At 40.9% G+C, this 21,528-nt stretch overlaps 1 protein-coding gene, 1 long non-coding RNA gene and 3 other non-coding genes across 5 annotated transcripts; 2 read left to right on the top strand and 3 right to left on the bottom strand.

The window, feature by feature from the left end:
* Positions 1–3,814: 3,814 nt before the first annotated feature.
* trnag-gcc (transfer RNA glycine (anticodon GCC)) lies at positions 3,815–3,885 on the bottom strand. Its single transcript has one exon. It is a non-coding gene; the product is annotated as a tRNA-Gly (tRNA).
* Positions 3,886–6,963: 3,078 nt separating this feature from the next.
* On the bottom strand, positions 6,964–7,036 carry trnak-cuu (transfer RNA lysine (anticodon CUU)). The gene has a single exon. It is a non-coding gene; the product is annotated as a tRNA-Lys (tRNA).
* Positions 7,037–12,508: 5,472 nt separating this feature from the next.
* LOC116681205 (uncharacterized) lies at positions 12,509–15,443 on the top strand. Its single transcript, XR_004329977.1, has 3 exons — positions 12,509–12,521; positions 13,514–13,520; positions 15,373–15,443. It is a non-coding gene; the product is annotated as an uncharacterized LOC116681205 (long non-coding RNA).
* On the top strand, positions 13,394–13,465 carry trnag-ucc (transfer RNA glycine (anticodon UCC)). The gene has a single exon. It is a non-coding gene; the product is annotated as a tRNA-Gly (tRNA).
* Positions 15,444–15,673: 230 nt separating the features above from the next.
* LOC116681203 (tripartite motif-containing protein 16-like) lies at positions 15,674–17,378 on the bottom strand. Its single transcript, XM_032509582.1, is given in 2 exon segments — positions 15,674–15,864; positions 15,867–17,378. Coding segments are annotated over 2 exon segments (1,665 nt in total). The 5' UTR covers positions 17,356–17,378; the 3' UTR covers positions 15,674–15,688.
* Between the last annotated feature and the right edge of the window lie 4,150 nt (positions 17,379–21,528).

The following is a 21,528-nucleotide window of genomic DNA, read 5'->3' as shown; positions in this document are numbered from 1 at the left end:
GGAGATCAGCACAAAGATTTGGATGCTAGCAAGATGGATGTAGGTTGCCCATTGTTCATTTAGACGTACCACCAACATTGAAAACAGAGGTCTGTGGAAAAAACAATCTCCTGAACTACAATTGAGGTGCAAGTAAATGAAGAAGATTAAGCTGTTGCCATGGAAAGACAAATCCACCAGATGACTTGCCATCAAAGCATAGAGATCAGTACTTTATACATATCCCACAATAAAGCTGTCGCCTTACCAAGGACTTGAGTTGTGGTATTCGTTTTTACTCAAAACATTGATAATCTAATTCAAACAACACAGCTTTAGACAAGTAAACTTTACTGCTGTTTGGGTGCAAAAAATAACTCTCCCTCTTGTTCCGTTTCTATACTCTTAGCCCTCGTGACAGGAAAAAGGCACCAGATGACCTTCTATCCAAGCAGGGAGATGACTACAGAGATTTGGGTGCTAGCAAGATGGATGTAGGTTGCCCATTGTTCATTTAGACTTACCAGCCACATTGTTTTGATAAAAAACCTGATTGAAAAACAGGCACAATTGTTTTTAAAGAATTATGCATGGAACACAAATTATATGGCAGTGTCTGAAGTGTTTAGGCATGTCAAATGGACAACTCATCTAGCAGAACGTGCAACTCTACACCTGAACAAGGACTTGAACCCTGGACCCTCAGATTAAAAGTCTGATGCTCTACCAACTGAGCTACCCAGGCTTCCAAAGCAAGGGGCTGTGGAAAAAGCAATCTCCTGAACTAAAAATTAAAGTGCAAGTAAATGAAGACCATTAAGCTGTTGCCATGATCACAGTCTTCTGGACAGCAGGAGGGTAGACAACAATTTGCACATTGCCTGAGAACACCAATTGTTATTGCACAAACTGGTTGAAATTGACCAAAACGGTTAAAAAGCTCAAAGTCACAACTCATTATGGCCACTAGCAGATTGTGAACATCCTGCAAACCTGCATGACAGATGATGATAGCGAGCACTTCATACATATCCCAGAATCAAGCTGTTGCCTTACCAGGGACTTGAGCTGTGGTATTCTTTTTCGCTGAAAACGTTGATAGCCATAATGCAATTTGTGGACAAATAAACTTTATTGCTGGTGAGTACAATAAAACAACTCTCCCTCTTGATGGAAAAAATCCACCAGATGACTTGCCATCCAAGCAGCGAGATCAGCACAGAGATTTGGGTGCTAACAAGATGGATGCAGGTTGGCCAATGTTCATTTAGAGATACCACCCGCATTGTTATGATGCAAACCTGCATGAAAAACAGCCACATTTCTTTTTAAAGACTTGTGCATGTTACTTAAATGATACAGTGTCTGAAAGTGTTAAGGATTGCCAAAGTGTACAATTTATCATGGCAGCCAGCAAAATGTGCAACTGTACGCCTGAACAGGGACTTGAACCCTGGACCCTCAGATTAAAAGTCTGATGCTCTACCGACTGAACTACCCAAAAAGAAGTGCCGTTATTGCTTCCTAAACCCACCGTCCCATTGTTGTCCCGCGTGTCATGGTTAACACAAATATGCCCGTTCGTACAAGGGCTAATCCCGAATATTAGTAAAGGAAAGTTGCATTAGCCGGGAATCGGACCCGGGTCTCCCCGCCCCCACTCAGGAATTCTTCAGCTAAAACGCCCTAAACTGACTCCCATTCATTTCCTATGGTACTGCTAAACCACTACGGATGTAATATATCCTCGGCCACTAGTCAGAGCACTGGAGGCGTTTGGCGCCCTGGAGCAGTTCAGCGAGTGAAGCTTCCGGCCCCTCTCAGTGCTCGTGTGGACAGCGGATTTACAGCACACATCGATTGAGCTCCGCTGAACATTATACTAAAAGCTAAGTTATTTAAATGATATGAATGAAAAGATGTTAAATGACCAAACGTGTAATTAATGTTATGTTGTCCCTGTCTGACGTTTTCTATTTTAACGGTACATGAATGCTATAAAGTTAGTCACTGTTCATGTTAACACCACTTTCGGATGGATAACATGTTAACTACAGTTAATGTAACGCTAACCTTAAACCGTGGTTTGATTCATGTGGTTCTTTATTGTCTATTTATGTTCGTGGTGAGTAGAAATTGGCATTATATTAAGTCGAAAGCATTACTGTGTGACTTAAGGTTAACGCAGGACAGGCATGAACTCTGGCACTCTCTGACCAAGGGGAGTAAGACTACCAGTGTGCCAGTTGTTACCATGTCTGCTGCAGTTGTTCATCCACCACCACCACCACCTGTGCAGACCCAGGCTACGCCTCTAACTCCAGACTCTATTGAGAAAATAGTTAGAAACATAATGGACAAACAGCAGCAACAACAACAGCCAGCAAAAAAAAAAATCCGGACAAAAACATGTCTTTCCTGTGGCCAGCCAAAGTCGCGGTATGAGAATGATGGTTCTTCCGTCCACTTCTTTTACCAGCAAGGACCTGTCAGGTATTTCTACTGCTCCACTAAGGTTTTTAAAGCCTACAGTGCTGAAGGTCTGACAAACCCAAAAATGCCCTTTAATGACTTTGCGCAGACAGAGTTCTTTCAGCAGGAACTGGATGCCACAAGGAAAGGGTGGAGGACAGAGGACAGCAAAAGAGGAAAAGGACCCCCACACAGGAGCCCCAGCTCACAGGTCGCAAGTGTCGGTTTTACAGAATGGAACTGAAGCAGGCCCAAACAGTCCTCACATTCACACCGGATTCCCTGGAGTAGCAGGGATGTACATTTACTGCCCTGCTAAAGTCTTTTCTATTTACAAAGACCAGGGCATGGAGAAGGAGATGTCCTGGAAAGAGTTTCAGGAGTCTGCTTTTTATGAGTCAGAAAAACAGAGGTGGGAGGGGAAAATGGAAAATGATGGGCAATGAGGGAGGGTGTTAAGTGTGTATCTACTGTATATTTTGCCCATTTCTTATTTATTTTACATATTATTTGGTTTTATGTTTTATGTGTGAACTTGCACTATTGGATTTTGTGTGTTAAACTGTCATTGTTGTATTTAGTAAACAAGACATTACATTGACCCATGTTTACGTGTCTCATTAATAAGTGTATGACTTTAAGAGAACAGTAAGATTTCTATAATTGAATGCAAAGGTTTTAAGAAATTGTAATGTTACACATACTAAGAAAATATCATATAAGTGGTTAATAGCCATGAGTAAGTCAAGTGCAACCATGTTATTATATGTTTTTAGTTTTGTTCTGCTTTAGTATTTTTTGTAATCATACCCTACCTTAAAATGAATAATTTAAGGTATTTACTTGACTTAAGATAAAAAAATTATAATAAATACTTATTTATCTTTAATACTGCATCACAGACATAGCCCCAACTGGGATTCGAACCTGCGTCCAGATAATAATTATTAAATATACAGGAAAAAAAACTCGGCCGGTTCAGCACCTCGGACAGCACTAATAATGCTGCAACTTCATTGGCTGTCAGCGAATGCCACCTATACGCGACAGGCCCCCCGCTGGCAGGCGAGAATTCTACCACTGAACCACCAATGCTTGACGCGGTATACATTCCCCCACTGAAAAAAGTCAGTCTGCATGGCCACAGTACGGTTTCACAATTGTCAGCATAAAGGTAATTTAATCCATCTTCCATCAAACACGGATGACAGTCTCTTGGGCTGCCTATTGCCCAACAACCAAAACGGAGCTAACATGCATGACTGAAATCTAGAAGTTAACATCACCAGAAATTTGCTGTTTGCCTTCACACAAACATGCCCCTGCGTGCAAGGGCTAATTCAGAATAGTACTAAGGGAAACCTGCATTGGCCGGGAATCGGACCCGGGTCTCCCGCGTGGCAGGCGAGAATTCTACCACTGAACCACTAATGCTTGACGCACATTAAACTGCACCACTGAAAAAAATCAGTCTGCATGGCCACATTATGTTTTCACAAGTGTCAGCAAAAGGTAATTTTATCCGTCTTCAAGCAACCCCGGATCCCAGTCTCTTGGGCTGCCTAGTGCACCAACAAACAAAATGGAGCTAACATGCATGACTGAATCAAGTGGTTAACATGACCAGAAATAAGTTGTTTGCCTTCACACAAACATGCCCCTTTTGTGCAGGGGTTAATTCCAAATAGTAGTAAAGGAAAAGTTCATTGGCTGGGAATCAGACCCAGGTCGCCCACACGGCAGACAAGAATTCTACCACTGAACCACCAATGCTTGATTGGGTCAAAATTGCACCAGTGAAAACAATCAGTCCGCATGGCCACATTATGTTTCACAAAAGTCAGCAAAAAAATCTAATTACAAAAAGAAGTAAAGGAAAACTGCATTGGCCAAGAACCGGACCCCGGTCTCAAGACTACGGGGTTGAGAGGGCACAAGTCTCCAGGAAAGGGAAGAAGTTGAGTTAGTAACATGCATTAATGGGATGAGATTGCATACAGATGGAGAGAAGGAGGAGAGAGGTGCTTAGTGCTCAAATCAAAATCAAAAAGAAGCAGAAACAGATAGTGGCAATACAGTCAGATATTTTAATAAGTGGCAGAAACAATATGATTATTATTAGAGTCTACTTGAAGCTTTTTATATTTGTCTCTCTCTCTCACTCACAGACCTACACACACACACACACAGTGTACTACCACGTTGTTCTGCATCCATCTCCTCCCAGCCCTTGACATTTAGCAGCCCCACTCCCAACACACACACACACACACACGCACACAAGCCACAAGGTCTACTTACTAATGCATATACACATCAACTTTATTTTGGATTAATGCATATACACAACTTTATTTTGGATTAATGCAAATACACATCAACTTTCTTTTTAGAATTTGAACATGCATTATCACCAGACTTTAGTTTGATCTGAGGAACAGGAGGTCAGCACAGGCCATGATCGTAGGATGCAGGCACATTTTAGTCTGGTAAATTACAAGGATTTTTACACTGGGATAGAACTCCTAATCTTGCGATTGACAGCATATCCACCCCAATACAGCCACCTGATACTGTGCAGAACTCAGGGATTCCCACTCTCTAAAACATCACCACCCAACATGGGGCTCGAACCCACGACCCTGAGATTAAGAGTCTGATGCTCTACCGACTGAGCTAGCCAGGCACTTCTCAAGTTTTAAGTTGCGGTCCAAAAGTTTTACTTAAAACCTCTGAAATGTTACAGTTCTAGAATGTTACTTGGCAGTTCTAGAATGTTAGGTTTAAGTTCTAGAATGTTAAGCTGCCATTCTACAATGTTAGCTTTAAATTATAAAATGTTAAGCTGCAGTTCTAGAATGTTATGATGAAGTACTAGAATGTAAGGATGCAGTTCTAGAAAGTTAAGCTTTCATTCTAGAAATTTGAGCTGCAATTCAAGAACAATAGGTTGAAGTTTTAGAATTTTTAAAAGTTCCGTTCCAAAAGGTTGCTCATAGTCCTAAAATGTTACATTGTAGTTCGAGAATGGTAAGTTGCAGATCTAGAATGTTAGGTTTAAGTTTTAGAATATTTAACTGCAGTTCTGGAATGTTCAATTGCAGTTCTAGAACAATAAGATGTAGTTTTTGAATATTAAGAGTTATGGTCCTAAAATGTTACTTACAGTTCTACAATGTTATTTGTAGTTCTAGAATGTTAGGTTTAATTTCTAGAATGTTAAGTTGTCGATCTAGAATGTTAGGTCAAACTTCAAGAATGTTAACCTGCAGTTCTGGAATGTTAGGTTGCAGTTCTGGAACAATAGTTTGAAGTTGTAGAATTTTAGAGTTGTGGTCCTAAACTGTTAATTACAGTTTTAAAATGTTACATTGTAGTTCTAGAATGTTAAGTTGCAGTTCTAGAACAATAGGTTGAAGTTTTAGAATTTGAACATGCATTGTCACCAGACTTTAGTTTGATCTGAGGAACAGGAGGTCAGCACAGGCCATGATTGTAGAATACAGACACTTTTTAGTCTGGTAAATAACAGGGATTGCTAATCTTGTGATTGACAGACGATCTGCCCCAATACAGCCACATTATACGGTGCAGAACTCAAGCAATCCCACTCTCTAAAACACCAACGCCCAACGTAGGGCTCAAACCCACGACCCTAAGATAAGAGTCTCATGCTCTACCGACTGAGCTAGCCAGGCATTTCTCAGGTTTTAAGCTGCGGTCCAAAATTTTACTTAAAGGTTTTGAAATGTTACAGTTCTAGAATGTTACTTGGCAGTTCTAGAATGTTAGGTTGAAGTTCTAGAATGTTAAGCTGCCATTCTACAATTTTAGCTTTAAATTCTAGAATGTTAGGTTGAAGTTCAAGAATGTAAAGATGCAGTTCTAGAAAGTTAAGCTTTCATTCTGGAAATCTGAGTTGCAATTCAAGAACAATAGGTTGAAGTTTTAGAATTTTTAAAAGTTCCGTTCCCAAAAGGTTGCTCATAGTCCTAAAAGGTTACATTGTAGTTCTAGAATGTTAGGTTGAAGTTCTAGAATGTTAAGCTGCCATTCTACAATGTTAGCTTTAAATTCTAGAATATTTAACTGCAGTTCTGGAATGTTCAATTGCAGTTCTAGAACAATAAGATGTAGTTTTTGAATATTAAGAGTTATGGTCCTAAAATGTTACTTACAGTTCTACAATGTTATTTGTAGTTCTAGAATGTTAAGAGTTGCGGTCCAAACTGTTAATTACAGTTCTAAAATGTTACATTGTAGTTCTAGAATGTTGAGTTGCAGTTCTAGAACAATAGGTTGAAGTTTTAGAATTTGAACATGCATTGTCACCAGACTTTAGTTTGATCTGAGGAACAGGAGGTCAGCACAGGCCAAGATTGTAGAATACAGACACTTTTTAGTCTGGTAAATAACAGGGATTGCTAATCTTGTGATTGACAGACGATCTGCCCCAATACAGCCACATTATACGGTGCAGAACTCAAGCAATCCCACTCTCTAAAACACCAACGCCCAACGTGGGGCTCGAACCCACGACCCTAAGATTAAGAGTCTCATGCTCTACCGACTGAGCTAGCCAGGCATTTCTCAAGCTTTGAGCTGCGGTCCAAAAATTTACTTAAAGGTTTTGAAATGTTACAGTTCTAGAATGTTAGGTTGAAGTTCTAGAATGTTAAGCTACCATTCTACATTTTAGCTTTAAATTCTAGAATGTTAAGCTGCAGTTCTAGAATTTTAGGTTGAAGTTCAAGAATGTAAAGATGCAGTTCTAGAAAGTTAAGCTTTCAGTCTGGAAATCTGAGTTGCAATTCAAGAACAATAGGTTGAAGTTTTAGAATTTTTAAAAGTTCCGTTCCTAAAAGGTTGCTCATAGTCCTAAAAGGTTACATTGTAGTTCTAGAATGTTAGGTTGAAGTTCTAGAATGTTAAGCTGCCATTCTACAATGTTAGCTTTAAATTCTAGAATATTTAACTGCAGTTCTGGAATGTTCAATTGCAGTTCTAGAACAATAAGATGTAGTTTTTGAATATTAAGAGTTATGGTCCTAAAATGTTACTTACAGTTCTACAATGTTATTTGTAGTTCTAGAATGTTAAGAGTTGCGGTCCAAAACTGTTAATTACAGTTCTAAAATGTTACATTGTAGTTCTAGAATGTTGAGTTGCAGTTCTAGAACAATAGGTTGAAGTTTTAGAATTTGAACATGCATTGTCACCAGACTTTAGTTTGATCTGAGGAACAGGAGGTCAGCACAGGCCAAGATTGTAGAATGCAGGCACATTTCAGTCTGGTATATTTCAGGGATTTTTACACAAGGATGGAACTGCTAATCTTGCGATTGACAGCATATCCACCGCAATACAGCCACCTGATACTGTGGAGAACTGAGAAATTCCCACTCTCTAAAACACCACCACCCAACGTGGGGCTCAACCCCACGACCCTGAGATTAAGAGTCTCATGCTCTACCGACTGAGCTAGCCAGGCACTTCTCAAGTTTTAAGTTGCGGTCTAAAAATTAGGTTGAAGTTCTAGAATGTTAAGCTGCCATTCTACAATGTTAGCTTTAAATTCTAGAATGTTAAGTTGCAGTTCTAGAATGTTAGGTTGAAGTTCTAGAATGTAAAGATATAGCAGGGCTGCCAACTTTTCCAAAAACCTTGGAGTGAGATTTGGGAGGGGCCAACCCATATTTTTCCGCGTACAAAGCAATTTCTTTGGGTCTTTATCCTTTAGGGCAGGGCTATTCAATTAATTTGGAATTGGGGCCAGTTCATGAAACTGAGGCAAAATAAGGGGCCGGAGAATATGAGTAATTATAGTAACAAATAAAGAAATTACAACAACATACTGAAGGAGTCAATATATTCTATTTTGTAAATGCAGAACAACGTATGCATATTGTGGTACACTAAGACACACAGGTCCATGACATTGTTCCATTCAAAAGACAATACAATGTTGAAAAATCAGAGACAGACAATTAGAGAAATGCAGTTAACTAACAGAAAACATCCACTTAATTGCACATAACTGTACAAAATTTACAGCTCATTATCCTCAATTGACAATGAAGAGATACATTTCAGTGTTACAAGTAAAGAGGAAATAATCCTCAGAAATATCAAACTGTCCCCGTTCTCCACTGGTTGAAAATAGAAATGCAGCTAAATGGAAACTTAATACAACACACGCTTTTTCCTTCTAAAAAAATAAAATAGACTGCCCCATAAATCCTCACATGGACTACTACTGTACTCACTTTGTCCAGTTTGAACATAAATCAGACACCTTAACAATCAGTCTAGGTCAGCCATATCACAGATATTTAAGAATGCAGTCATTTGAGTGACAGGCAACGACCAACAAAAATAAACCAAAGTGCATAGTGTGGTACAGAATAGAATTAAAACAACATAACAGTGCATGGCACTTTATCAAGGCAAAAGATTTCAAACTGCATTCAGCAATAATACTACATCAAGAAAAATTGAAGTGCATAACATGGAGTGACAAACATGTTAATTGCATCATAGTGTTCAAAATCCTCATTTCTTGCTTGACTAATTATGCCTGTTACCTTGCATGTAGTTTGCCAACATTTGTCATCTAATGAGAGAAATGGCATTTTTTTGACTTGGCAAGAGCAGTGAAGTCAGGTGTATATGTTGTCAAGGCAATGCGCAAGCAGTGTTGCAGATGCTGGTCAGTGAGGGATATGCGATTGTGAGTTTTAATGGCATTCATGTGTGAGAATGATGACTCACAAGTGTATGTTGAGCCAAACATTGTCAAAAGAAAAAGTGCAAGACCCCTTGAATGTGGAAATTTCTCTCGGCTGACTTCACGGGTCCAGAATTTTTCAAAACCTGCTTGCTGTAATGACTGTCGCAAGTCATCTGATGACTGAATGTCAATGATTTCCAGTTGAAAAGACCCCTCATCCAATGACGATACCAGCTCCTTCCCTTTCAATGCAAAGTCTGCCTCAACATTCACACAGAAAGGGTCCTTCACAAATCTCATCACTTCACTAGAGATGCTGAAATCCTCAAACCTAGTGGCAAAGTTGTTTTTCAATGAATCAATAAACCCTGACATCACCTCAGTAATTTGCAGGCCAGATTTCCTCAATGTGGGGAAGTGGAGCATCTTGGCTGGACAAAGATCAGCAGAGAAGAGTGAGAGCTTTCTTTGAAAAGCATGAAGTTTCTCCACAAGTTCTGCGACTGTTTTATCTCTGCCCTGCAACTCCATGTTAAGTTGGTTCAAATGATGGAAAACGTCACTCAAAAAGCAAACAGCGGCATTAAACTCATCATTTTCCATCAGAGACAGAAACTTGCCAGCTTTTTTCAATTTTGAAGACCGGAGAAACACCAGAATCTCCTCTTTTAGTTCACAAAAACGTTTCAAAGCGTTTCCTTTGCTAAGCCATCTAATGTCATTGTGAATGAGCAAATCTTTATATTCAGCAGACATGTCAGTCAACAGCTTGCGGAAAAGTCGGTGCTGTAAACTGGAGGTACAACGGATGAAGTTTATGATTGCCATAACAGAGTCCATGGTCTCTTTTAACTCACCACTGAGCTTGGCACACAGGAGGCTTTGGTGGATGAGGCAATGCAGAGATCTCACCTGCGGAGCCGCAGCTGCCATCCTGCCGGCGAGCCCCTGATCCCTGCCCGCCATCGAGGGCGCACCATCCGTCGCCAACATGTTGACGCGTGCCAAATCCAAGTTGTTCTCCTCAAAGAATGAAGCAATTTTAGTGAAGATAATCTCACCGGTAGTGTGCCCCTCCATGGGAATTAGTCCAAGCAGATCCTCACGAAAACATTCCCCATCAAAAAATCGCACATAGAGGCACAGCTGTGCAACATCACTGTTATCAGTCGACTCATCCACGGCCAAAGACATCACCTCGGCCTTCCTCAGCTTGTCCAAAAGCGTCTCGAAAACGTCCGATGCAAGGGACTCGACTCTCCTCATATTTGACGTGTCAGAAATTGGAATTTGCTTGATCAAATCGATAATGTTTTTTCGGGTTTTCTCATCTGTTACCACCTCCTCAATGGATGCCAGCATACACTCCTTGACTGTCTCTGAGTCTGTAAACGGCTTTTTCTTTTTGCCCAATATCCATGCCACTCGTAACGACGCCGCAGTTGCTCTCTCTTGATCTGTACAGGCCCGAAACAAAATGCGACGTCTTTGCTCGTAACAAGATGTAAGCCCCGTTATCTTCTGCCCCCGAGCAGCAGAGCCCGGAGGGAAAGTAGCATCAAAGTTAGCATGCGTTGTCTTGAAATGCCTTCTCAAATTATACTCTTTGCACACGGCAAGGCACTCGTTGCAGATTAAACACACAGGATTCGCATCAACGGCAATAAACGCGTATTTCTCTGTCCATTCACTGTTGAACTGCCTGTTCTCTGAGTCAACTTTTCTTTTTTTTAAGGTAGTGAGAGACATTTTTCTTGTTAGCCAAACTTTGCGCTTGGCTTGAAAGAAAGTCAGAGCGCGGCACTAGAGCGCGAATGGGCGGCTTTGATTGGTCATGTGTGGTTCCCCAAAATATATGTCCGGCCGAAACAGGTAGATATTCTACCTGTTTTGCCACCATGGCTGAAAGGGGTGCATACCGCTACTGCCTCCTACCGTACGAAAGAATGTACAATTAACCATAGTCATGCGATGTATGAGACTACCCATATGTAATAACTACACTTCACTCCACGGGCCTGTACAAAATCCCTCAGGGCCGGACCCGGCCCTGGGGCCGCCAATTGAATAGCCCGGGTGTAGTGTTAGTACTCTGCGTTGTGGCCGTAGCATCCCCGGTTCGAATCCGGGTTGCGGCAGCTTTGTAAAGCTAGTTCTCTGTTATGCCTCCAAATTGTTCCATCCTCCGCTTCATTTTACATTGATAGAAACTTCAAAGCAGGGGGGGCCAACTAGTCAAGGAACAGCAAGAGACTTGGTATTTAAGAATACAAACTGACTATGTGACAGATGTGTAATCTGTCATGTCCTGCCCTCTGAAGCTCTAGCCAGGAGCCATTCCTCGCCTAAAACAATATGAGTCATTCCAGTAAGTGAAAAGGAAACTCACATCTACAAAGATAAATTTGATGGATGTGACTCCCTGATGGTCTAGTGGCTAGCATTCGGTGCTCTCACTGCCGCTGCCCGGGTTCAATTCCCGGTCAGGGAATGGTCAGGACTTGAAAGATTCAGGTGTAAGATTTGAAAGAATAAGTTTGTGGACTTGTTTTCGGTTCATTTAGATTTGTCAAATTCTTCCTCATTAGTTTAACGCTAGAACCCCAACGCTTTTAAAGAGTACCATTTCCTTTAAATCAGACCTTTGACAGTGGATGTATCCTTTTGTCCTCATTGATGGGTCATAAACACTTCATCTGCCTCTATCTCAATAACAATTCTTTTCCTTTTTTCAAACAGTAACTTGTAATGGAAAATTACATTTAACCAATGATTTTCATATTAATTATTCATAATAAGATCTCAAATGTTCCTGAGAGTATATGACTTCTGTATCTGTCATCTGTGTGTTTCTCCTTGTAGGAGACAACTGGGTTTGTTATGACTCCACACCATTTCCTTGAAGAATAGATGACGTGGAAACTGACAGAAACAGTTGTCTAAAGCTGTGTTTATCATAGTTGATCCTAGTTCGAGACCATAGCCTATCCAAGAGACAAGATGTCCTTTTTCAGCTAAGATAGAATGACCGGTCAAGAAACTTGAAACAAGGAGTGGCAGATTTAGAAAAATGTAAGAGCTCCAACTGTCTGCCTGAGGTCCACTTTCAGATTAAACCGTTTTCCAAACAAGGGATGTTTTCTCCTCTGGGGGCACTAGATATAAAGAAGTGTATTACTGATTGTATTCACACAGAAATGTGGTCACTCTGTAACTTTGTGCATTGTGAGAGCTGTTCTTGTCATCTGATTGTTTTTCTTGAGAAAACATTTAAACCTTTTCACCGAATACGTAGACCTTTAATTCAGTTTGCAGCCTGTCTTTATTTTGTTTCAACAAGGTCTCTTCTCCAATCCAAAATTCCTCCTTTGCTGTACAAGAAACTTCCACAGGAAACTTGGTGTTGTTGGCAGGATTTCAAGGAGGGATCAGATCGGGACTTGCTGGTGACTGATGAGGGCATGCATCCAGGGATCTGATGATCACCTGCCTCTAAACCTCGCCAAACATCTTTGAGAGACAGAGGGTCAGAAACCACGGAGAGCTCTGATGATTCAACTCTGAAATCCAAAAGACAAGGAAGCAATTTCAAACAGCGGGGGTAAGTTAAAGTTTCAATTCTGTCGAATAAATTATTTAAATTGGACATTGAGACTGTTTGTGAGACAAATATTGACTGTGTTTTAACTGAGTGATTCGGTGAAAGTTATCTTATGTTTTGTACAAAACAGGAGAAAAGAGAAGGTATTTTTTTCCCCAATTCTTCTGGTCACACTTGGCAGTATTTCACAACTTTTGTCTGTAATTCTCTATTCTGTCGGGGCTTAACTCTATCTCCCCCACCTCTACTTTTTTTTTCTTGTTATGTATGACAAGAAGTATTATGCTTTTGGGTTGTCTGTCCATCTCTACATTAAAATCAGAAATATTTTCTGGATCCCTGAAGGGAAACTCTGGAAAAGAGTACTCCTTCGAGCCAGCGACCCTAAGGATTTCAGCATTACAACTCTACAGTCCTCTGCTCTACCAACTGAGCTACCGAAGGGCAATAATGTAGATGAATGCACTTCCCATTGTTGTGTATGTGAAAACACAGGACCCCCTGGAGGGAATTTCTGAATCGTCAGGGGCTGTAGCTCAGTGATAGAGCGCACTTCACAGTCTCAATGCCCAGATGTATTACAAGATTTGAAGTGAACATTGTACTGCCCAGTGATGGTGGTATAGTGGTGAGCATAGCTGCCTTCCAAGCAGTTGACCTGGGTTCGATTCCCAGCCATCGCAGTAGCTTTCTTTGAGTGATGTTACTTGCTTTATTTGTCAAGAAGTCAGCAGAAAGGTTACTTGCTCAACCTGGTTTGATAAAACATTAGATCTCTTTGGGCTGAACGATTATGGCCAAAGTGATAATCACGATTCTTTTGATCAATATGGAGATTATCACAATTATTTGTTGATGTTCTAGTCCAAAGTGCTGGAAAGGAAGGTTTAACCACCGTAAAACCTCAGGTTAACAAGGAACAATCTCAGCAAGGTGATGGATGGATGATTCTAGTTACTTCACCAAGTTCAGCCCAAATGACACAGCTGTAAGACATCACATTGGTTGCCTTCCAGCTATGTAATATATGTAAACGGCAGAGGTGGGATTTGAACCCACTCAATCTGACATCAAGTTGGAATAATTTATCATTAGAAGCATTTGATTTGCATTCCATACCAAAAATGTCAAGCTGAGAAAATGAGAAAGAAAACATAACAGTTACAAGAAAAATGAGAAAATGAGATTATTAAAAACCATCATACCAAAATACACATTTAGGTGATCATTTTACCAAACTATGTCTATTTGCACGTTCAAAGTAGTAATCCAAAAATCTGTAAAATTTCTCTGTGTTAATGTAAGTAATTAACTGGGGAAGTTTCCTGTTGATATGTGTTAGTTCATTAATTAGACCCTTTTCTCCTATAATAACCAGATGTTAATGTTATGTTATGTATTATCCAGATGTTCAAAGGCCGTTTTCTCTAAATGGGTTTTTCCTCAGACTGAGCCAAAAATCTCCACTTCAGCAGCACTTCCATGCACCCAACTTCCCAGTTTCACTCCAATCTATATTATGAAGGTTATTACAGAGGGGGGTGTTCACACATCATTCAGAAACTGATTTATGGAACATTTCATATCTAAAAACCTGTCAACAGGTGTTTTTTATGGCTGTTGCCACCATATTGTGATTGATGCAGTGATGAAAGGAGATCTCCAAAATCACACAAAACGTTGAAACACATGAAAAATATAAAAAAATAGAATGACAACAATCAGCTGTCAGCAACAAACATGGAGACTAAATAAGACGAAGAGTTAAAACTCAGAATTTAACCCTTAAATGACTTCTGTTTATTTCACTTTACACAACTCAGCAGAGAATCCAGAAAACCAAGACCAAGACCAAAAAAACCCTAGTCCAGCGCAGAGCGGCTGAGTGAACGTGGTCTGGACTCTGTGGAGGAGAGTCATGGTTTCAGAGATGCTGTAGAAGGACAGAATACCTGCACTGTGATCCAGGTCCACTCCCACTCTGGAGGACTCAGGACCTGAGACGGGAGTTTGGACTTTGTTGTACTAAAATATATAACTGTTGTTGATACAATATAACACCCAAGATTTGTCATTAAAACCAAATCTACATTCATCCGACCCCCCACTCTCCTTATATTCTTGTATGTGACTGCTACATAAACTCTCCCTCTCATCTCCACCTCCCAGTAACAACGTCCAGTCAGACTCTCTCTACTCAGGACCTGAGACCTACAATAAATATAAAAGAATTGGTGACTTCTTACTGTATGATACGTTGCTTTCCTGTTCCCATCAGATAATAACAGATATGTGAATACTGTGTTTGGATCCAGTGTGATTTCATTCAGTTATTATATTTTATAACAATTTCCCTGTTGTGTTTAATTTATCGATAATAACGACAGATTTCTGTTAACCAAAATGTTTTTGTAAACATCCATGCCATTCAAAACAGGGATAACTGAAACAGATGTACAACACACCGTGTTTACATGTGTATACACATATGTATTGCAAACAGACCTAAGTACTACCCCTACCCCTTGGTTTCAAGGGCCAAGGGGTATGGGTAAGATGGAGAAATGGGATTCAGCCTTACCCTCTGCAGGTAAAATAACAGATCTAAACCAAGCTCATTCAGAGCTTCTGGGGCTCCCCGAATGATTTTCTCAAACAAAACAAATTTCATCACTTCTAAAACCTCAATACAAGCAAAAAACCTCAAACTAATTTACAAAAACCTTTAGAAAAGAAAAGAAATGTGAAGAAGGTGTCAAAAAATTTAGATAAAAGCCACAAAAAAAGAAAACCAACACGGAACGTGGAAACACATGAAAACTAGAATGACAACAATCAGCTCTCAGCAGTAACCATGGAGACTTAATAAGACGAAGAGTTTAATTTAACCCTTAAATGACTTCTGTCTACTTCACTTTACACAACTCAACAGAGGCTCCATACCAATCAAACCCTAGTCCAGCATAGAGGGGCTGAGTGAAAGTGGTCTGGACTCTGTGGAGGAGAGTCATGGTTTCAGAGACGCTGTAGAAGGACAGAATACCTGCTCTGTGATCCAGGTACACTCCTACTCTGGAGGACAAAGAACCTGGGACGGAGTTTGGACATTGTCTGACCAAAATGCATAACTGTTGTTGTCACAATCTAAGGCCCAAGATTTGTCATTGAAACCAAATTCACATTCCTCCAACCCCCCCGCTCTGCTGATATTCTTGTATGCGACTGCTACATAAACTCCTCCCCCTCTCATCTCCACCTCCCAGTAACAACGTCCAGTCAGACTCTCTCTACTCAGGACCTGATTCTCTTCAAGGAATCTGTCTGGGTGACTAGAACAAGACTGTTCTTGTCTCATTAACGTTGCTTTCTTGTTCCCCTCAGATAATAACACCTGTTTGTTTGCTGTGTTCGGATCCAGTGTGATTTCACGTGAATATTGTAAGAATCCAGCTCTGGTCTTGGGCTCTGGTTGTACCAGTAAAACGTCCACTTCAGTCCCTGCCAGTGAAACGGTTGTCCACTTCTCTCTCAGGACGTCCTGTAGTTTATCTCTGAGCTCTGACAAGGCCGCTGTCACGTCCTCAAAGCAGCTCAGAGGACAGATCTGGATGCTGGATGCTGATTGGCTGAGTGGTGCCAGTGAGGGGTAGTTGTGTAGAAACTGGTTGTGATCCTCTGTTTGTGAGAGCTTCTTCAGCTCAGCGTCTTTCCTCTTCAGCTCAGCGATCTCCTGCTCCAGCTTCTCCTGAAGCTCTCGGACTCGACTCACTTCCCTTTCCTGCTGGGATCTGACCTGCTGCTTCACATCAGAGCTTCTTTTCTCCAGGAGACGGATCAGCTCAGTGAAGATCTTCTCGCTGTCCTCCACTGCTTCATCAGCAGAGAGATTGATGGCCTCCGCCTGCTGTTGAAGCAGCTTCACATCTTTCTCTCTGTCCTGGATTCTCTGCTGGATGTTGAGTCGACTCCCCTCGAGCTCTCTCTGCCTCTCAGCTCTCTCTGCTGCAGCTGAGACTGTGTCGTGGCCTTTATGTTCCTCCACAGGGCAGAGATAACAGATAAGCTGCTGATCAGTACGGCAGAACATCTTCATCACCTCATCATGACGAGAGCAGACGTTCTCCTGGAGCTTCTTTGACGGCTCCACCAGCTTGTGTTTCTTAAAAGCTGGGGATTTAAAATGAAGCTGAAGATGTTTCTCACAATAAGAGATCAAACATTGCAAACAGGACTTGATGGCTTTGAGTTTCCTCCCGGTGCAGACATCACAGGCCACATCTTCAGCTCCAGCATAGCAGTGATCAGCAGGAGCAGCTTGGAGTCCAGTCTTCTTCAGCACTTCTACTAAATCTGCTAACATGGTGTTTTTCAGCAGGACAGGCCTCGGTGTGAACGTCTTCCTGCACTGAGGACAGCTGTAGCTGCACTTACCATCCTCTCCATCCCAGTGGCTTTTAATACAGTTCATGCAGTAGCTGTGTCCACAGGGAGTAGTCACCGGATCCTTCAGTAGATCCAGACAGATGGAACAAGAGAAGGTTTCCCGGTCCAGCTGAACACCTCTCTGCGCCATCTCACCTCTCAGTGATGACTGACTCTGACTGTGACCTACAGTATGCGTGACTAAGTTATCAAGGGATCCAGGTCCAAGGTTCAGCTTTATTTCATCATACAATACAGGGAGGGTTTTCAAATATTGACTCATGCCAGGATGAGTACTGGCACCTTGACGTTGGACTTTGTTTCCTCATTTTAAATGACACCTCAGTTAAAACGTCCTCTACATTAGAAAAAATGACATTTCTAGTTGTAAAATCCTTTTCTTCTCCTCAGGTTTTGTTGATGTCTCCATACGTCTCTGACTCAATCTTAAATGTTCCTTTTACTGGTTTAAAATCAACTAAAAAGTTATCAAACTAAAATGTCATAAACCCTTAAATTGCTGTATAATAATCTCACAATCCTAGAATGTGTGTACAAGGTGTCAGAGATAAATTCTCTGAACACAGGTGCATAACAAGATACCATTTCATGCCCTTTGTTATTTCCTCTGTAATCCACTGAGTTTAAAACCCAACACTAACACTTCACCTTTCTACAACACATTATCTTATCCAGCAACACACAAGATAAAGTGGAACCTTTGACCATCACCCTGTAGAAACTCTCAGGAGTTTCAAATATGTCTTTACACAAAGAATCCGGTAAACATCAATAGCACAAAAACCTTAAGTGTAATTCTCACAAAGATATAAATAAAAAACACAGGAGACAATACAAACAATAAAACAACAGATTCATTACGTAAAGAAATAAAGAGTTACATGTAATCATATGAAATCCCATTTAGTGTGAGGTTTCATGGAAAAAGCTCTACAGTTTCTACAAGTTTAATACTTGTTGTTTGTTTAACAATCAAAGTGACTTGAGTAGAGTTTTTAGTTCTATCACAAAAGGTTCAACATTAGGGAAGTGAGTTACCTAAAATGAATGCCATAAAGAAAACTGGAACATATTACCACTGCATTCAACACAAATTACAAGTGAGACCAGTTTAAAAAAGGAAGTTAAATCCTCACGGCTAATTCCCGCCATTAGAGCTTACTCACTATAAACACAACTACCAGAAAAGCAAGCACCTAACAATACTCTCTCTGGCTAGGCGGCTCCCACGCTTGTTAGTGTCATTTTAGTGGGCTGACGATGGATTTTGCCATTTGGTTTTTTCATTAAAGCGGTCGAATCAGACATGTTCCGCAAAACTTTCTTACCTCATGGTGCTGAAACAGAGCCTTGTTACCATGTGACGTGATCAAAGTCAAAGTCAAAGTCTGCTTTATTGTCAATATCTTCACATGTCAAAACATACAAAGAAATGATGTTTACGGTAAGCGTATTGTCTCATTTCCGGTGCTCCAATCTCACGGACAATATTTTTTTGCTCCAGCAAAATCTTACTCACCTCTGCTTTATTGCTTAGGTCTGGTGGCTGAGTGCCTGATTGTATTTAAACACTAGTTATACTCAAGCACTTATAGTTTCATTATTTTACAGCGACTCCCTCTGATCACACAGTTCACACTCCAGTTTAGCCATAAGCTATGGCTTATTTCTGTCCTTCTCCTGCTCTCTCCTGCTCTGTGTGTCAAATGTTTAGCTATTCCTCTGCCTCCTTTAGTGACAATGGTACATGTAATAAATGGAGTATATTCGCTGCTCTGGAGGCGAGGCTTAATGAGTTTGAGGCACGTCTCTGCACCATGGAATCAAACCATTTGCTTCCATAGGTAGCTGGTGCGGCGGGCATTCAGCTGTTCTGCTCCCCATCTCTGGAACTCATTACCACCTGCTGGAATTTAAAATGTTATATGTGTTTAAACATTGTGAGGGAGTTGCAATATAGATTATACATTTAAGCCAAAAGGCAAAAGCATTATTTCAATATAAAAGAAGACATGTTGGTCATGCATTAAGTTGTTTTGCAATACTCCTTTTCTCTAAGATAAGGTGGTCTGGTACATTCCATTATAATCCAGCCTCTCCTAAATGTGTCGGAAGTAATTGATTGTTAGGGACGCATCCTGAGTCTGGTTTCAGTCCCTCTTTAACAGCTCATTGATCTTTTGCTTTGCAAGTCCTGAACTGAGGGTCATAAACTTTCAGTCACATTCCAACTGAAAAGATAACGAATAAGCACACAAACACATCACTGTGACCTGGAGACCCCACCCTTAGTGGATAAATCTAGGGGTGTTAGAGCCAAAGTGCCAGACAAATTTGGGGGAGAGCTGGGTTAGTTTGACTCCATATTTGTCTCTAGAATATTCTACTTAATAAAAAGGATTCACACATCAACATCTGAGATTCTGACTACTAATTGACTGAACCCTGAGACCGGAGCAGGATTTAGCTCCAACAGTATTAAAAGCTAGATGTAAAAGTACACGTCGATGTATATGTCACACGGCGGCCACTTGGAGAGATACCTGCTGCTGTACAAGTTGCTGATCTTTAGCTCATTAGATGGTCAGTTAGCTCCATCTAGTGGACAGATAGTAGAACTCCATCACCTGATGGGGGACTTCTCTCACACTGAGTGGCTCTGGGAACAGGTTGGACTGGTTCTGACGTCTCTCTGACTCTGAAGTTATGAAGACGTCACGGCGTCATCGGATCAAATGCACATCGACACCTGAAATTCATACGTTGTAGAATTATTCTATTAATGTCAAGAAGTAACACAGATGTAGAAGAAAGACATCCCTTTATACGTATATCTGGTGAGGGGAAATTCCCATTGTTCACTCAGTTTGGAACATTTAATACACACTGGACAGTGAGGTATTGGCAGAGGTGGAAAATAAGGAAATACATTACTTATGTTACTGTGTTCAGCAGTTCTGTTGTGTAGTTTTCAAGTAGTTTTTAAAATGTACTTGATTTTAAGGTGAAGGCTTGTATTTTGCTACATTACAAATCCTATTGTTACTGAGTAAAAAGAAGTTAGACTAATGAAAACTGAAAGCTAGAAAAATAATAAATCCCACCGTCTATAACCACTACACCAGACCTGGGCTTTCTTTTCTCGTAGGTGCACTGTGAGACATAATCTAAAAAAAACATCCAGAAATCACAATGTATGATTTTTTTTAACTATTTGTATGATACAGCTGCAAATAACTTTTGAACACCTGTCTATCAGCTACAAGTCTGACCCTAAAAGACCTGTTAATCTGCCTTCAAAATGTCCCCCCCCCCACTCCATTTATTATCCTAAATCAGATACACCTGTTTGAGGTTGTTAGCTGCATAAAGACACCTGTCCACCCCATGCAATCAGTAAGAATCCAACTACTAACATGGCCAACACCAAAGAGCTGTCCAAAGACACTAGAGACTAAATTGTCCACCTCCACAAGGCTGGACAGGACTACGGGGACATGTCCAAGCAGCTTGGTGAAAAAAGGTCCACTGTTGGAGCAATCATTAGAAAATGGAAGAAGCTAAACATGACTGTCAATCTCCCTCGGACTGGGGCTCCATGCAAGATCTCACCTCGGGGGGTCTCAATGATCATAAGAAAGGTGAGAAATCAGCCCACAACTACACGGGAGGAGCTGGTCTAGGACCTGAAAAGAGCTGGGACCACCGTTTCCAAGGTTACTACTGGTAATACACTAAGACGTCATGGTTTGAAATCATGCATGGCCCGGAAGGTTCCCCTGCTTAAACCAGCACATGTCAAGGCCCGTCTTAAGTCTGCCAACGACCATTTGGATGATCCAGAGGAGTCATGGGAGAAAGTCATGTGGTCAGATGAGACCAAAATAGAACTTTTTGGTCATAATTCCACTAACCGTTTGGAGGAAGAAGAATGATGAGGACCATCCCAAGACCACCATCCCTATTGTGAAGCATGGGGGTGGTGGCATCATGCTTTGGGGGGGGGTTCTGCACAGGGCGACTGCACTGTATTAAGGAGAGGAGGACCGGGGTCATGTATTGCGAGATTTTGGGGAACAACCTCCTTCCCTCAATTAGAGAGACTGATCTAGAGAAGATCTGTGTGGAGGGGGGGGCAAAATCCCTTCTGCAGGGTGTCAAACCTGGTGAAGGACTACAAGAAACGTTTGACTACTGGAATTGCAAACAAAAGCTGCTGTGCCAAATATTAACATTGATTTTCTCAGGTGTTCAAATACTTATTTGCAGTTGTATCATACAAATAAATAGTTAAAAAAATAAT

This window comes from Etheostoma spectabile, unplaced genomic scaffold (genome assembly GCF_008692095.1).
Source record: "Etheostoma spectabile isolate EspeVRDwgs_2016 unplaced genomic scaffold, UIUC_Espe_1.0 scaffold00018595, whole genome shotgun sequence".
Lineage (NCBI taxonomy): Eukaryota > Metazoa > Chordata > Actinopteri > Perciformes > Percidae > Etheostoma > Etheostoma spectabile.
The sequence above is the reverse complement of the archived record's forward strand: the minus strand, read 5'-3'. Positions and strand labels throughout refer to the sequence as shown.